General features: G+C 50.1%; 1 protein-coding gene across 2 annotated transcripts in view; it reads right to left on the reverse strand.

Annotated features, from left to right (window-relative positions):
• Positions 1-1523: 1523 nt before the first annotated feature.
• VSNL1 (visinin like 1) overlaps positions 1524-15936 on the reverse strand; it is a 101734-nt gene continuing 87321 nt past the window's right edge. For both annotated transcript variants that reach the window (XM_032353255.1, XM_032353254.1), the window contains exons 3-4: positions 4334-4549; positions 1524-2748 (exon numbers count right to left, since the gene is read on the reverse strand). In XM_032353255.1, the coding sequence (XP_032209146.1) occupies positions 2551-2748; positions 4334-4549 (414 nt within the window). In that variant the 3' untranslated portion in view covers positions 1524-2550. The remainder of the gene's footprint in view (positions 2749-4333; positions 4550-15936) is intronic.

Here is a 15936-nt window from a genome sequence, read left to right on the forward strand (position 1 = left end):
GGAAGAAAGAAGAACTAGTCAGTCTGTTGGACTCATAATTGCCCTCAATACTTACTTCCTTCATTCAGGTCTTACTTCAAATCTCATCTAACCTCTATCACAAATCGCCATTGCTACATCCCATCACCCCCCATCCTTGTGAGCTTGTGGTTCTTCACTGTTCCCACAGGTGGTCGTGTGTGTGTGTGTGTGTGTGTGTGTGTGTGTGTGGTGTTTAGTTATTGTCTGTCTTCCCCATAAGGATGGTGTTGGGTGCCCAGTAGGTGACCAGTGAAGATCTGCTATGAACGTAGTGTCAGAGTCTGACTTAACTAAGTGCCACTCCAAGGAGCCTCCCTAGCTCCTCCCCCTCCCACCCACCTCACTTAGGGGCAGGGAACATCCAGAGGCCCTGAAGCTCTCCCTTCTCTCCCTGCCCCCACGTTGGACTCACCAAGCACAGGGGAAGGACATTCTAGTACCCTTGGGACAGTTCCATCAGTGATTCAGGTACCGTCGGTGTCCCGAGTGTTTGTGGGGAGACGTGTTTGCTCACAGCCTCTTGTTGAGTGGATGCATGGAATCATTAGGCCCTGGGCTCTGGTCTTAGTTAATGATCCTAAGACAGATGAAGAGTATTTAGGAAAAAAAAAAAAAAAAGCACTCAATAAAAAGTGAGTAATATAGCACTGCCCTGTCTGATACTATAAATATTGGCTACATGTGATGAGTTAAATTTAAATTATTATTATTTTTTAGGGGGTGGGGAGGAGCAGAGGAAGAGGGAGAGAGAGGATCTTAAGCAGACTCCCTGCTAAGTGCAGAGCCCAATGCGGGGCTCATTATGACCCTGAGATCATGACCTGAGCCGTAATCTAGAGTCGGACCTTTAACCGACCAAGCCACCCAGGAACCCTAAATTTTAATTTGTTAAAATGAAAAATTCAGTTCCTCAGTCACACTAGCCATATTGAAGTGTTCAATAGCTACACATAGCTAGTGCAGACATACACCTTTCCATCATCATAGAAAGTTCTGTTGCACAGCACTGTAGAAAAAACCTGATCTTCTCTAGACGTGTTCCGTAAATACCAACCTGTCCTTAGACTTCTTGAGGGACTCTTTTCTGCCTGCCTTCCTCAGGCTTAAAAGAGTCCGAATTTTGTCCAATCATTAAAAATAACAATTAGCGGCATGCCCGGGTGGCTCAGTCAGTTAAGTGTCCCAACTCTTGGTTTCAGCTCAGGTCATGATCTCAGGGTTATGAGATCAATCCCCACGTTGGGCTCGGGACTCAGCATGGAGTCTGCTTTAGATTCTCTCTCTCCCTCAGCCCCTCCTCCACCCTCTCTCTAAAAAAAAAGAAAAAAAATTAAAATAACTAGTATACTTTTGACTTGGAAAGACAGAAGTGTTCTTTCCCACAGGTGCTTTGGGAGGACACATCTCAGCTGGCGGCATGTCCTCCACAGCCCCTGAAGAAGGTGACGTGTTTCTAGCACCCAGGCACATCAAGATGAAACTGAATTTTATACGATGAGCACTTTTTGAGAACAAACAAGTTTTATGTTTTATTGAAACTTTACATACCACGTTAATTGTCCCTCTTTTGAGGGCCAGGATGAAGAGTTGGAAAGCTGTATTTTTTTTTCCCCTTTTGTGGTTAATTCTCTGAATTCCAAAGATGTGTATTTCAAGGTAAATTTGGTAAGTTGTTGCTAGCTGACCCTTGATAATTATGAACATCCCTTTCAGATGTTCTTATGAAATAAGAATTGAAGAAAAAATTCAAATGTTATAAATTTATTTGGGACATCTATTGCCACCTCTTTGGAAGCCTTTGAAAATCCAAGCAGAAATCAATACACTTCCAGCTTTTTTTTTTTTTTTTACTTTCAATAAATAATATCTTTGTGTATATGTATATAGAGATAGATATACTTAATTAATGAGTCAGTTAGCAGGATTTTTAAGTTTTATACTGCATTAATTCCAACATAGCTCTTTCCAGATTGATAGAATGCAAATGAGGTAAGAATTAAGGCAAACCTAAAAGGCATGCAAATGTAGCACATTTATGTTCACTGGTAACACAGGCTCTTGAGTGTGGACCACCTAGAGGAGCCGAGGCCCTGCCATGGGCCTGTCCAGTATTATTTTACAGGAGAATGGAGACACAGCCTATATTAAGTTACATTACCATGGGGGGCTCAGTGCTACTAACATGTAATCAAGGAGACACGAGCATTAGCAAAACATGAACAAGAAACCATAGAACTCTTTGCAGCACATTTCTGCCCAGGCTTGAGGGGAGAAGGGGTTTTAGGAAATGATGTTACACATATCACATTGTGGCAGGTTGATTTATAATATATGCTTTTAAAATTCATTAGCAAATGACATTCTCATGCACACAAGTGTTTCAAACACAAGAAGCAAGTCCATTGATAGGTAGTCCAAGCAATATCTGTGTGCGTGTGTGCGTGTGTGTGTGTGTGTGTGTGTGTGTGTATAGCTGCAGACTGAATGGAACATTGAGACTTCTGTGCAGTCCATAGCATTGATCTCAGCTCATTTCTGAATGTCGCACTGCAGAAGTAATACAATGGAAGGGTCGCTCTTTGCAGCTTCTTTGAATTCATCCAGTGTAATCTGGTCATCTTTGTTCTTATCCATCTTGCTGAAAATCTTGTCTACTCGCTGCTCAGGGGTGAGGCCGTCCTCATTCATTTTCATCATGATCACGGTGCCTACCATCTTATAGATAGCCTTGGGAAAACCAGAAACAGAGCGTAAAGGTCTCCCACGATCTGATAAAGAATTTAAATTTACTTCAAAGGACTCCAAAATCATTTTAAATAAGATGCTGATATGATCAAATATGTGTGAGTCTTGTGACTAATAGGGTATAAAAGAATTTCATCCGACTCCCAATTTCTGACTGGAGGGAGTGGGGAGAGAAGTGGTAGGAGCAAGAGTAATAGATGAGAAGTTTCAGGAGGAAAATGATGAGCTCAGTTTTAAACATTCTGGGTTTGAAGTTCATTGGTCCTTGCGGACTTAGGAAAACAGAAAATGGGGTCCCACCTGTCGTAATGAACTTACAGTTGGCTAAGACAATCAACCAAGGTGGACCAGTAACAGCCCAGAAAGAAGATGGTGTGGGCAGATCTGTGGATCAGGGACTCTGTTCTTTCCTAAGTTAAAGAATTTGTCTATTCGGTTCAATTAACCATAAACAAGTAATTCTCAACGTGGGAATTTCCTAAATAGAAACAACTTTCTATTGCCCACCCCTCCCAAGACCTGCAGGAGAACGTTCCTAGCAGCATTATTAAGAACGACCACGGAGTGGAAGCAACACCAGCACTCGCCACCTCATAGGCAGGTGAACAATAAGCCAGATCTGCGCAACTGAATACTATTTTAGGGGAAAAAAAGGAATGAAATACTGATAAATCCTAAAATTAAAAAAAAAAAAAAAGCTGGACCAAAAGACCATATATTTACATTGTATGGTTGTGTTTATATGATATGTCCAGAGACACACATCCCTACAGACAGAGTGGAGTCTTCTGAGTCTGTAATAGGAGCTGGCACGTGGCAGGAGGGGCCTTCCTGGGCGAGTGAAAATGTTCCAGAATTGGACTATGGTGATAACTGCATACTTTGGTAAATTTACTAAAAATCATTTAGTTTTACAATTAAATCGGGTGAATTTATGGTCTGCAAATTATAACTCAATAAAGCTTTTTAAGATGCCTGTTAGAGGAGCCAAGATGCCCACCAGGGGAAGGAAAGCTGGTTTGAGGAAGAGGGGAACACCCAGCAGAGCGGATCTAAGTCGAGGGCAGAAGAACTGAGTCTGCTAATATCCCCTGCGCCCCGCGGCTTGGATCTGTGACTTTTCCCAGCGTGGCGCTGAGGCATGGGACCGGGGTCAGGTGGAATCAGGGCGTGGCGCGCAACTACCTGGGCTCTAGGCAGGGACGAAAAGAAGTCGCCGCAGCCTAAGGCCGCCCCAGCTTCCTCCTGGGGGTCTGTCTTCTGTGCCCTGCGGCCCTGGTCCTAGCCAGAACTGTCCCGTCCTGGTCCCGAAGTCCAGCAACACCACGAGGTCCACTGAAGCCCCGTCGGCCCGGCCCCGCCCCAAGGCTCCCCCCTCCCCGCCCCTGCCACCCAGGTTCCCCCACGATCACCCCACCGACCCCCTCCTCTCTGCCCTGCCCAGGCCTCCCACCCTTGTCCCCACCCCTCAACCCCAGCTTCCAGGGTCCTGGCCTGGCCCTGGCCCGTGGGTTGGCCCTGCCTCCCGGGGTCCCCATCGCCCCGCCCCGAGGCCCTCCCCCCGCACCTCTATGATCTCCAGCATCTCCACCCGCGTGATCTTGCCGTCGCCGTCCAGGTCGTACATGTTGAAGGCCCAGTTGAGCTTCTGCTCGAAGCTGCCCCGCGAGGTGATGGACAGGGCGCAGATGAACTCTCGGAAGTCGATGGTGCCGTCGCCGTTCTTGTCGAAGGTTCGGAAGGCGTGCTGGGCGAACTTGGAGGCGTCCCCGTAAGGGAAGAACTGTAAGCAGAAGGCACAGGTTCAGGGGATGGGAGGCCCCAAACCTCAGGGCCCGATGGGGTCCGGGAAAGCCTGGACGGCCTCTGCGCCGTGCGGCGGAGCCGGGCAGCTGGGGAAGCAGTGTGGCCCGCAGGCCTCCCGCCCGGACAGCGGGTTGGCCGGTGCTCAAGGCCGAGGGCAGGCGTCCATCAGGTTATTTCCTGTGGAGGAGGCTGGGGACATGTGGCCTTCGTGTTGGCAGGCCCTCAAGCTCACAGCCAGGGTCCCTCATCCGTGGCTTGCCTGCCCCCTCTCCCACAAGGACAGGGACTGAGGCAGGTAGCCGGCTTCCATCCCCAGGCAGGGTGGTGCTCCATGAGTTTCCTCTGCCTCCCCGGGGACCTCTAGGTTCGCTGCCCTGTGGGGCCAGAGCAAGGTTGCCCAGACCTGCTTTTCTCTGCCCCCGGCTCCCCATGGCCCGCCCACACTCCTCTCCTCGGGTGAGGCCCCAGCGGCCGGCTTCTTTTCTACAAGGACTTTTCTTTTGTAGAAGAGACATTTAAAACCCATTAAAAATAGAACATGACTGGGTTTATTTCTGAGAGCTATAAAGAGGTTTCTTTTCAGAGCCAACAGTTGGCCAGAGTGCCGCTGGAGACAAAGAATGGACACGGGAGGAAAAGGAAGAGCAGACCCGAGAGGAGGAGAGGGCAGAGAATGAGGCGGTGGCTCTGCCTGTGGACAGGACAGGAGTCTGGGCCCGTCACACACAGCAGGTGTTTCTGACACCTGCCCCTCCGGCTGCCCCAGAGAAGCTAAAGGACATTCTTTAGGTAGAGGGGAGAAAACGAACAAGCCTCCAACCCCAAACCAGAAGCAAAAACAAACCATGTGCTGTTTTAAGGCAGAGAGGGGAGGAACAGGTTTCTGGAAGAATCCATCGGACAAATACAAAGACCAAAGCAGGTGTCTGAGGATGTGACAGGTATCCCTGCTCCTTCCCAAGTTTTGTCGCTGGCTGCTGGGACAGGCCAGCCAGCCTCCCTACAGTGGGCCTGCTTCGTGCCCACCTGGGGCTCGCTCCCTCTGGGGGCCCTCAGCGCACGCACGTTTCTCTCCGTGCCTCCTGTCCTGGGCCTTGCTGCCCACACCTCCCATACTTAGAAGCTCCATGGAAGGTGGAACATTTCCATGCAGAAATGAAATGCGTGTTTCCACCTGCGGATCCCATAGTGGGAGCCAGAGAAGGGACAAGCCGTGCAGTGGGAGGAGCAGACCAAGGTCCGCATCTCAGTAACACCCACTTCTGGACCCCAAGATCTGTCGTGCTTATTGTTGCTGGTTAAAAAAATCCCGCCAAAACGGAATAACTTGAGACAACAATTATTTCACTAATCTCAGAAAAGAAGGATTTGACCACCACTTCTCTTTTAATCGAACGACATTTTCCTGAGGCTAGGGAGGACAAGTTTCTCCTTTGTTCCCTCATCCCCTGAACATGTTAACTTCTATCCTTCATTTTTCATGATTCGTCAAAAGCCACTGAGGACTTTTTGGGGCCAGGCCCCGTCTTCGGTACTGGGAAACCAGAGATCAACACCTCACGGTCCCCAGGCTCCAGGAATTCAGAGTTATTGGGGGAACCCAAGGCAGAACTGATGAGAATTAGGACGGCAGAGGGGACAAGACGTTCCCACCCTTCAAGACTACGGGATTCAAAGTGGAACATTAGGAGGGAAAGGCTCCGTCCTCTTCTGCCGGCTCAGCCTGTCCCCCCCCCCCCCACCGGAATGCCATTAGAACCTTGGGTACCTGAGGACAGGCTACCAGGCACTGAGTTTTGAACTGCACAGTTTTGACCTTGACAGTTTCTGAAGAGGTAAGTTTGATTCACATGTGCCCTGAACGTTTTCAAACTTACGCTACTTCTGACACCAAATGTGTGGGGTTTGTTTTGATTGGGTTTGGTTTTTGATTATTCCTTACTAACAACTCCGATTTTCTGGGCATTAACCTGGTCCAACTGAATTCAGTTCCATTGTGACTCTGACTGGGGGGAGTCCATGCAGACCCCTACAGGGAAAGGGCTCAGTCCCACAAGACTGCCCCCCACTTCAGATGCCAGTGGCCAGTCCTGGATATTTCTGAGAGACCTGATAGAAAGTCGGGGGGGACCCACAAAGCCCTCCTTCAGTAATTTGCTAGAAGAACTCACAGAATTAAGGAAGACAATGTACTTACTATTACCGGTTTATTTTATTTTATTTTATTTATTTATTTTTTTTAATTTTTTTATTTGACAGAGAGAGATCACAAATAGGCAGAGAGGCAGGAAGCAGGCTCCCCGCTGAGCAGAGAGCCCGATGCGGGACTCGATCCCAGGACCCTGAGATCATGACCTGAGCCGGAGGCAGCGGCTTAACCCACTGAGCCACCCAGGCGCCCCAACCAGTTTATTTTAAAGGACACAACTCAAGAACAGCCTGTTGGAAAAGATGGATAGGGCGGGGTGCAGGGGAAGGCGCAGCGAGGGTGCACAGAGCCCTCTCTGGGCTCACCACCCTAACAGCACCTCAGTGTGCACCCCCCCCCCCCCGCAACTGGGGAGCTCCTCAAACCTGTAGCTGAAGGGTTTTATCAGAAGCCTCATTACTTACCCACGGTTGATTAAATCACTGGCTAATGATGATTTAATTCCATCTGCAGCCCTTCTCCGCTCCCCAGAGGCCAGGGGGTGGAGCCACAAGTTCCAGACGTCTCACCTGCCTCCCTCTATCTTCTGACCAGCTCCCATCCGGAAGCTACCAAAGGGCCCCGGCCACTGGACATCTCGTTAGCATACAGAAGGCACTGTAATCCTCCCAGAAAGTCCAAGCGTCTTAGAAGCTCCAGTGTCAGGAACTGGGAGCTGAGACCAAGTATTTATTTCTTACTATATCACCACATCACAAGGGCCTTGTGCACAAATGTCCTTCACCCCTTTCTCCTCTCTGCGGATGTGGCCCTCTGCCCCCTGGTCAGGAGTCTCGGGCGGAGCTGGTCCCAGGGAAATGGCCTCCGAGCGCAGCACAGGGAGCCCTCGGCAGCTTCCCGTCCCTCAGTGCCGTGTGTCCGCCAAGCTTGCTCTGGACAGTGACTTGAGACCACTGGGTGTTTTTCTCCATCTGGGTGGGTTTCTGGCTGTGAACTGCTTTAACTGTTTTTTTTCTCGTAGGGAGCTTTAAAGGGAAGGGATGTCAGATAGTTTCAACTAAAAATAGCAGGGAACTTCAGGCCACTATATTAAAAATTAATGGAAATCTGAAAATTCTTGAGGAAAAAATCGATTGAGCTATAAAAGTTACATGTGCCCTGTAGAAGGGCTATTGACTGACTTTTATAGCCAACATGTTTACCTCAGAAGAACTGAGCGTGTGCTCGAGAGCCCTCACATATGGGGGGACGGTATGATTTGTTCCCTTTAGAAAACTCACCCTGTCATGTTCTGAGAGCTAGGAGCTTTTCTAATCAGGGGAGTGCCCCTTCTTTTGATGAAATGATTCACCTCTGGGTGGATCATCACAGAAAAATGAAACGACACTCTTCAGTGTCTTCTGGAAGAAATCAGGATCTTGAGCTCTTATTCACTTCTGGACCATGATAGTCCCTGAGAAGTACAAGTATTTTTTGTGTATTGTTAGTTGAAATGTATACTGTTTTATTTTTTAAATCAATGTATGTTGCTTGAATAACTGTATTACATGTTGATGTGGAAATAATTCTCAGTGGCACTAATAATCTGCAAATCTATATAATAAAAAAAACTTTGAGGTTGAAAAGTCATATCTATATATTTATGTGTGTGTATATAAAATATATAATGCATAATACATAACACACAATATATGATATATAATTCCACTTGTGTCTTAGTCCGTCCAGCCTGCTGTAACAAAGTGTCCCAGACTGGGCAGTTTATAAACAGAAGTTTATTTCCACAGTTCTGGAGGATGGAATCCAGGATCACGGTATCAGCGAGGGCAGTCTCTGGTGAAGGCCCTCTTTCGGGTTGCACACTGCTAAATTCTTGCTTTGCCCTCATAGAAAGCAAGGAAACTATGGGGTCCCTTATTCCTTCTTTTTTTGGGGGGGGTAGGTCAGACAGAGAGGGGGAGAGAACCCTAGGATCTTAAGCAGACTCTGTGCCCAGCAGCTGCAGACGGTCAGCTGACTGAATCCAGGTACTAGGTCCTTCTGGCAGTGGTGGCACCTGGGTCTGGTGGCTCTTGGAGGCCACACCTGTCTGGTTTGGCACCTCAGGGCAGCCTGCCTTCCTGAGGGTCCCTAGGAGAAGTCTCCGCTTTGGAAGCAGGGTTTGGGGGTTGAGCGGAGTCTGCTGCAGGGGCTGGCCAGCAGAACCCTAGACTCAAGTCTAAGGGTAACAATGGTACCATCAGCCCCAGTTGGACAAGTCATCTCTTGGTGGAGATGACTAGGCTGGTCCCCCAGGTTCCCGGGTGGGGGATGGTTCACCAGGGACAGTTTCTTCAGGGCTCTCTAGAGTCTCCTTCCTCAGGTCTAGGACCCCCCCCTGTGTTGGCCCGCGGCCCTTTTGCTCTGACTTTTGGGCCTCCAACTTAGGAGTGGGCGACTGACAGAAGGTGGGGGCAGGAAGGGCCTTCTGCCCCTGGCTACTTCTGACCTGCTGGTGAGACTATGACCTCAAGACTACACCCTGATCTGTCCCTACCTTATCATAGGGACAATCCTTTGCCCCAGCTGTGTCCTGAGAACACGGGCTGTCCATGTTGCTGACCTGCAGTGGGGGGAGCATCCGGCCCACCGAGTGTAGCATGAGACCCACAGGAGAATCTCCCCATTCCTCTCCCTTCCTGCTGAATGACAAGCATGTATCTGCCCCCATGGAATTCACCTGCACTGATTTCTGGAAGCTCCTGAGATAGGTTTTCTGGGCCGCACATCTTCTTTCCTATTGACTCTCCCTCCCGGGAAGCCCGGGAACAAGGACTGCCATTGTACTGGCCATCACATTGTGGGGAGCTGCTGCAACAAAGGGCTGCATCTTTTTCCTGAGGGTCTGCGGGGGGGAGACCAGACCCCTCCCTCGGGCTTTCAGCAGAGCCCCGTCAGGTGGGCGCCACAGAGACAGCAAGGCTGTCTGTCTTCAGAGCTGGGTCACGGGGAAGCTCCCGGGAACCCGTCCAGCACCATGGAGAGCGGGCCCAGACGACATCTCCTCACACAGTGGTGGCCCTTCCGTGAAGTCCAGTGGGTCAAGACCACCTCTGCTTCTCTCCCCCGTGATCTCCCCAGTCGACTTTCCTTTGGGAGGATTAAATATAGCTTACCCTCTTCTCTCTCTTCCGCCTCAGCCGGAGGCCGATCGCCTCCCATGGGATTCTGGCTACAGTCCCCTAATTCCCTCCTGCCTCGGGTCTCCTCTGGGTCCAGTACCCAGAGCAGCTCTGACTTTCCCCTAACATGGCTCAGACTGCGCCTTTCTCTTACAGAAACACCCAGTGGAATCAAACCTGAACTCCTTCGCTTGCTCTTTGAGAGCTTCCGTATCTGACCCACTACCTGCCTTCGGTACTCGTGTCCTGCTTGGGGCCCAGCTCTCCAGAGGCTTGTGAAGCTGAAGTCTGAGCTTCTCACCCTGCTGTCCGTGGCCCTTCGTGAATGCCCCAACCTGCACACCCATCCTCCATTTCCTTTGCTTTCTGCCTCTGTGCCCCGACTGCGCTCCCAGGGGTGTCTGCCTTCGACCACAGTCAGTCTGTTCCTGCTGTGTCCTTCCTGGCAGGAGAGTTCTGTGAGGGCAGGGACGGTTTGCTCCCCCTGCACCCCACAGTTATGCTTAGCGTCTCCCAGGGAGGAGCTGCAGGGCTCCAGCGAGCACAGGGTCTGTGGTCTCCCCCATCTGTGGATTTGTCCTTATGTCCCTCTTCCATCTGAGGAACGGAGCTGCTGCATTAACTGAATGCTTTCATGCGCCCGGGAGACAAGAGGGGTTTCCACAACTCAACAGTGACGAAAACCATGACACCCGACTCATTAAAATGTCAGCTCTCCTTTTCCCAGAATTCCCTGTCCCCTTCACTGCTTCACTTTTCTCCAAAAAGCGGATGACCATCCAACTTACTTCAATTTTTTATTCATCTTCTTTCTTCCTCTATGAGAAATGTAAGCTCTGTGATGTAATGGCGGCTACACTATTTGGTTTCTGACCGAATCTCGACATAGCAAGCGCTCCGGAATGACTTAGCGAATGAACGAGTGAACCAATTTCTTTCAACACTGTCCTTCTAATAACTGTACCTCACAGTTACTATTGACTATGCATTCACGGTCTCCTAGAATACCCAGGACAGCCCAAAGGGATGGTTTGGTTCTCTTTCACTTTGACTTGGTGATAGAGAGGCGGATTTTTAGGGCAGAGGTTCAGCACCATCTGTCATTCCTATTTCTTAGGGGGATTATTTATTTAACATCAGTTATTGAACTGTAAATTCCTGGAAGGCAAAGCCTTGTTTGCTACCGTTGCTTCCATAACACAGAGCACAGGTCTCAGATGGCGGGGACTAAACATGACCGTGCTGAGTGAGCACATGAGAGAGACACTTGCAGTGCCAACTTCAGAGTGACGAGGTGATTGAACACTGCTGCTGAAAACAGACCCCACTCATTGGACCTGTATCGTAATCTAACCAGCTCTGTCCACCAGAACTTCTCATGATTATAAAGATACTCAATAACTGCCCTGTTCAAAATGGTACCTACTGTAGGTAGGTACCATTGACATAGATGCTGGGAATAAAATTTTTAAAAGACACAGCATTGAGGACAGTGGGGAAAGTAACCCTTGAAATGTTACCGGTGTAACCAGAGAACTGAACGTTGTAATAGTGTTTAATTAACCTGTCAAGTTAGAAAACCGCGTGCTCCCGCCAGCTTCTGTATGGAGTTCTATGATCTATGCTACGTCGTTAGTTCTCACAATACCCGTGTCAAGCAGGCATCATCTCCATTTCACAGCTCCATTTCACAGTCAAGGAAATGTGCACTTGGAAAAGTCCAGCAAACTTTTAAGTTAATTCTCTTCCCACTGTGTCAGTCTGCTGCAAGGTTATGCAGACGAGCAGTGAGAAATGGACACTTCTTTTCAGGATATGAACATACAAAACAGAAGGCAGGAAGTTAGAGAAAGATTTTCATCTGTTTCAGCATTTGTTGGAACACTTTGATGATTATCACACAGCACTGGAATGGGCTCAGTCCTAGTACTTCTCATGTGAGTTAATTCATTCAGTTCTTATAGCTACACCGGCCACCCTAAACCACGCACTGTGGTCAAGGAAGTGAGCTTGAAATGTCCAGGTATTTGCCCCTGGTTCCTGGCAGAATGTGACAGAGGTAGGATTTGCATACGGATCTGTCTGGTCATTTCTGCCTCGTCCCGTTGTTTCTCTTTGTCAAACTGAGGCAATAAACCTAAATCTACATTTGATGAAGTGAACGTATTTGTTACGTTATGTAATTCTTTGCTACCTTCCAAGGTCCGCTGTCTTCCGTGGTGGGCATTTATCGCCACCTTCTGGCAGCATGTATGCACTACATAAAAATTGCTAAAAAGGATTTTTTTTAAATGACTCATTCATTCTTTAACTCAACGTTTATTGAGCAGTTACTATGTCTTATGAGCTTGAAACTTAAACAGAAATTTTCCGTGTTCCTCTCCCTGAACCCTAATATGCAGTCTCCTGTCAATGCATTGTTGTTCACCATAGCTCAGGAACGGTCTCAGAGACCGAAACTTGCTGGGATTTCACCTAGACTGTATCCAACTGAACCACCCATCCCTACTCTGAACCATCCAACATGCAAGAGAAAACCCCAGGAAAAGCTTGAGGACTTGGTCTCTCCTCAGGAAGACAATAGACTTTGCACCAATATACCAGCTTGTTCCAAAGCTACCGGGAGCTTTTCCCTACATTACAGATAGAGGGCTGAAGCTCTGCGTTTCCTTCTTTTCAATAATCTGTTCAGTTGTGACTATTTTTTTTTTTAAATATGTGGTGAATAAACCCCAGACACCTCATGCTGATGCAGCATGGTGTCATTGGCTTCTGCAAGCCCGGGGCCCCACCTGGCACAGAAGGCTGTTCGGTGGTTCGGTGGCTGTGTTAAGAAATGGCCAGAAGACACAGGGCTTCCGTCCCTTCGTGTAATCCTCCCTCTGCACCTCCCACTCCAGCCCTTTGCACTATCTTGCTGCCTGTACGTCTCATCCTTCCAGAAGTTGTACCGAGTGCAGAGAAAACATTCTAACATTTCCCATGAGAACCTCTCCCTCTTCCCTCAGCCACTGGGGCCTGCCTCAAGTTGATGGAGGCTGCAGGTCTCCTAGCGGTTGCCCCAACCGACCTTCCGGTTGAGGGAGGTTTGCAGAGCAGGGCCTTGGCCCACCGTGACAGCTGATGGGCTGGGTCACGAGGGGTGACAGCAAGGCCGCCGCGGAGGACAGACGCTCTCCAGCACTTTGCCCAAGGCCCAGCTCCCGGCTGAAGCGGAGCAGCCCTCAGAACTCAGAATAGATTTGTGCCCATTAGTCTGCCTGAAATAGAGCTCAGGATGGGATCAAAGAACAGAAGAGTATTCTTGGACGCTCCATGGCTCACGGGCTTGGAGAAGTCTGCCATCCAATCCCTCACAGAACACTGTCCCTTTAAAAACGTCCTGACTCACGTCAATTCTGTTTACCTTTGTTCTCAAATGTCAAGCCTATGTTCTTTGGCTAACGAGCCCACAAACACAGTCCCCTCCCCAAGCATGGTGTCTTCTTCATCTCCCCCCTACTCCGGCATCCAAAATAGGGCTACTGTACCTCAGGGATTTTCTGCCCTCACCTCTGCTGGAACTGGCCAGAAGCTTCTAGCCTCCTGTGGATCCCTGGCTCAGTGGCTCCCTCTACAGGCCCTGCCACTAATGCCGCAGCTCCCGCTTCATGAGTGTCTATCAGGGAGCGAAGCCCGAAGAAGGCCTTTTGTCTGTGCCCCCTCAGTGGCTTCTTCAACAAGTTGAGGGTCATTACTCTGAGTTCACTAACTGCATAAGGTTAAACCACTAAGGGCGGGGGGCTGCGACAGGCCAGGCAGACAGGCTCTGTCTGAGGAATCCTCGCCGGTCGAGTGGGCCCTTCCTCCCCACACGGTGCTCCTCCTGCCTTGCGCTGTGTTCACAGGAGCCAGGCCTTCCCATCTCCGTTCTCCTCAGCCGGGCTGGGCCGCAGCAGGCCCGTGGGAAGTGGAACCCTCACCAGGGCCTTCACACAGGTCCACACTCGTCCCCGCCTTCCCAGCATGGGGATCCCTGGTGGGACTGCTCGGCTCAACAGAGCCACACCCAGGGCAGGCCAATGGGGGCTGGGGGCTGTGGGCCTGGTTCTGCGGTGGGTGCTGCTGTGGAGGGAGGGAGAGAGAGGTGCCAGCCAAGCCCGAAGATTTCCATTAAGCCTCCTGGACCTCCACTTGGTCCCTGAAAGAAAGGACAACCCCCGAGGCTAATGAGAGGCTTCTCATAGCCCGGATGTACAGCACCCCCTGCCCCCAGGTGATGGGCTCTCAGCACACACACCCCGGGCTGCAGGCCAAGCTGGGGCCCCTAAGGATTAACGTGGTACTTGGTTTCAGCCTCAGACTCTTCACAGTCGTGCAACCTCACCAGGAATAGGATCCCCGTTTGCTCACTGGCCCATGTTCTCTGTCCCCTACACCCACCCTCAGGGCCTGCGGTCCCCCCTCCCCATAGCTCCAGAGGTAACCTCTCACGCCCGCTTCTTCGTGTCCACTTCCCGTACCCGCCAGTCCCGTCTAACGGCTCTCAGAAGGAACAAAATTCTCCCCAGGCCTCCGAGCCTTCCCAGGTGCAGTCCAGTCCTCTGCTCCCTGACCCTGCCTCTGCCTGGGGCCTTGCTGTGCCCTCTGGCCGCAGTCCCCTTACTCCCTTCATCCGGAATGCTCCTTTCCTGCCCCGCCCAGTCAACCCTTGTTGCTTCTCAGACCTCGATTCAGTCCTTGCTTCCTGAGGAAAGCCTTCTCTGAGCCTAGGTCGGAGCCCTCCCTTACAGGCGTGCACAGCACTGAGTCCCGCCCTTGGTGACCATCCTTCTGTGTTCATGGGACTGCTTGGTTGATGCCTTTCTCCCCTTGTGGACTGTAAGCTAACCAGGGCAGGGAATGGCCTGCTTTTCCCCACCACTGAAACCCCTGGTGCCTCGTATGGGGCCAGGCACACCAGAGGTGCTCATTAAAGGTCTGTCGGACGACCGAGCAACTCAGCACAGCAGGCGTCTTTCAAGCCAGAGGAGACAGTAGCGAACACACACGGTGACCGGTCAGAGGGCTGAAATGTGTTCTGAAGATTGTCTGAAGTCAGCTGTGCTAAAGGAGGCTCGCTGTTTGGCCTTAAGGCCTGTCGCTGCCATTAAGACTTTAGCTGATGATTCATGACGGTGTGAATCATCCCGGAGCCGGGCACGTACCTGCCACGTGCACAGGAAGAGGAGAGAGATGCTTCCTCTTAATTAGAAATGGGGAGTCCAAAAGCTGTTTTCTGCCAATGTCTTCATTGAACAGATACTCACAAAAGCCTAGCTGGTGTCAGGCTCTATGCTGAGCTCCGAGGGGGCAGGAGGGAGGGTGAGGAGAGGTAACAAAAAATCGGAGTGAAACCGAAGAGCTGGTCTCTGTCCCAGAGCTGGAGCTGCCTTCCACATGAGGGCTCTCTTGGGGTTGGGGGGGCTTAAACACACCCACCCCGTGCCCCCTGCCCCCCTCAGAGCTGACTCTTCACTAGCTGTTGGGAAACAACATCAATTTTCTGCACCCCTGGCTCTCTCCTTCGGGGCTCCAGACTTTCCTACAAGGCAACCACTATTAGCTCCTGGTTCTTGTAGAACTACAGCTATTTGAGAAGAAAATTCATCCTGAACTAAATTTCTAGAGAAGGGGGTTTCTGCCTCTTGGGGTAGGGGAAGCGATTTTTGCTTATGTCCTAGACCTCTCTCTGTGTGCATTTTGACCTTATTACACGGCCACAAGAAGGTCATGAGCTCCTAGAGAAGTTCTGTTACTTCTTTTTATATATATAGAAAAACATCACTCAGGCAGCAGAAATCCAGACTCCTCACTCATCTTTAGGTCTCTTTTATTTTAGAATTATCACCAAGAAAACAGCCCATATCACCTCTACTTTAAGGGAAATATGCTTTGCATTTCATTATATCAAATTAGGACCTGGAATACTGTAGGTGCTCTATAAATGCTTTGATGGATAAAGGAAGCAACGTGCTGGGTTGAATGACAAGGTGTCTGTGTGTGACTAAAGTCAAGCCCTTTTGCCTCTTAAGA

This window comes from Mustela erminea, chromosome 7 (genome assembly GCF_009829155.1).
Source record: "Mustela erminea isolate mMusErm1 chromosome 7, mMusErm1.Pri, whole genome shotgun sequence".
NCBI classification, from domain to species: Eukaryota; Metazoa; Chordata; class Mammalia; order Carnivora; family Mustelidae; genus Mustela; species Mustela erminea.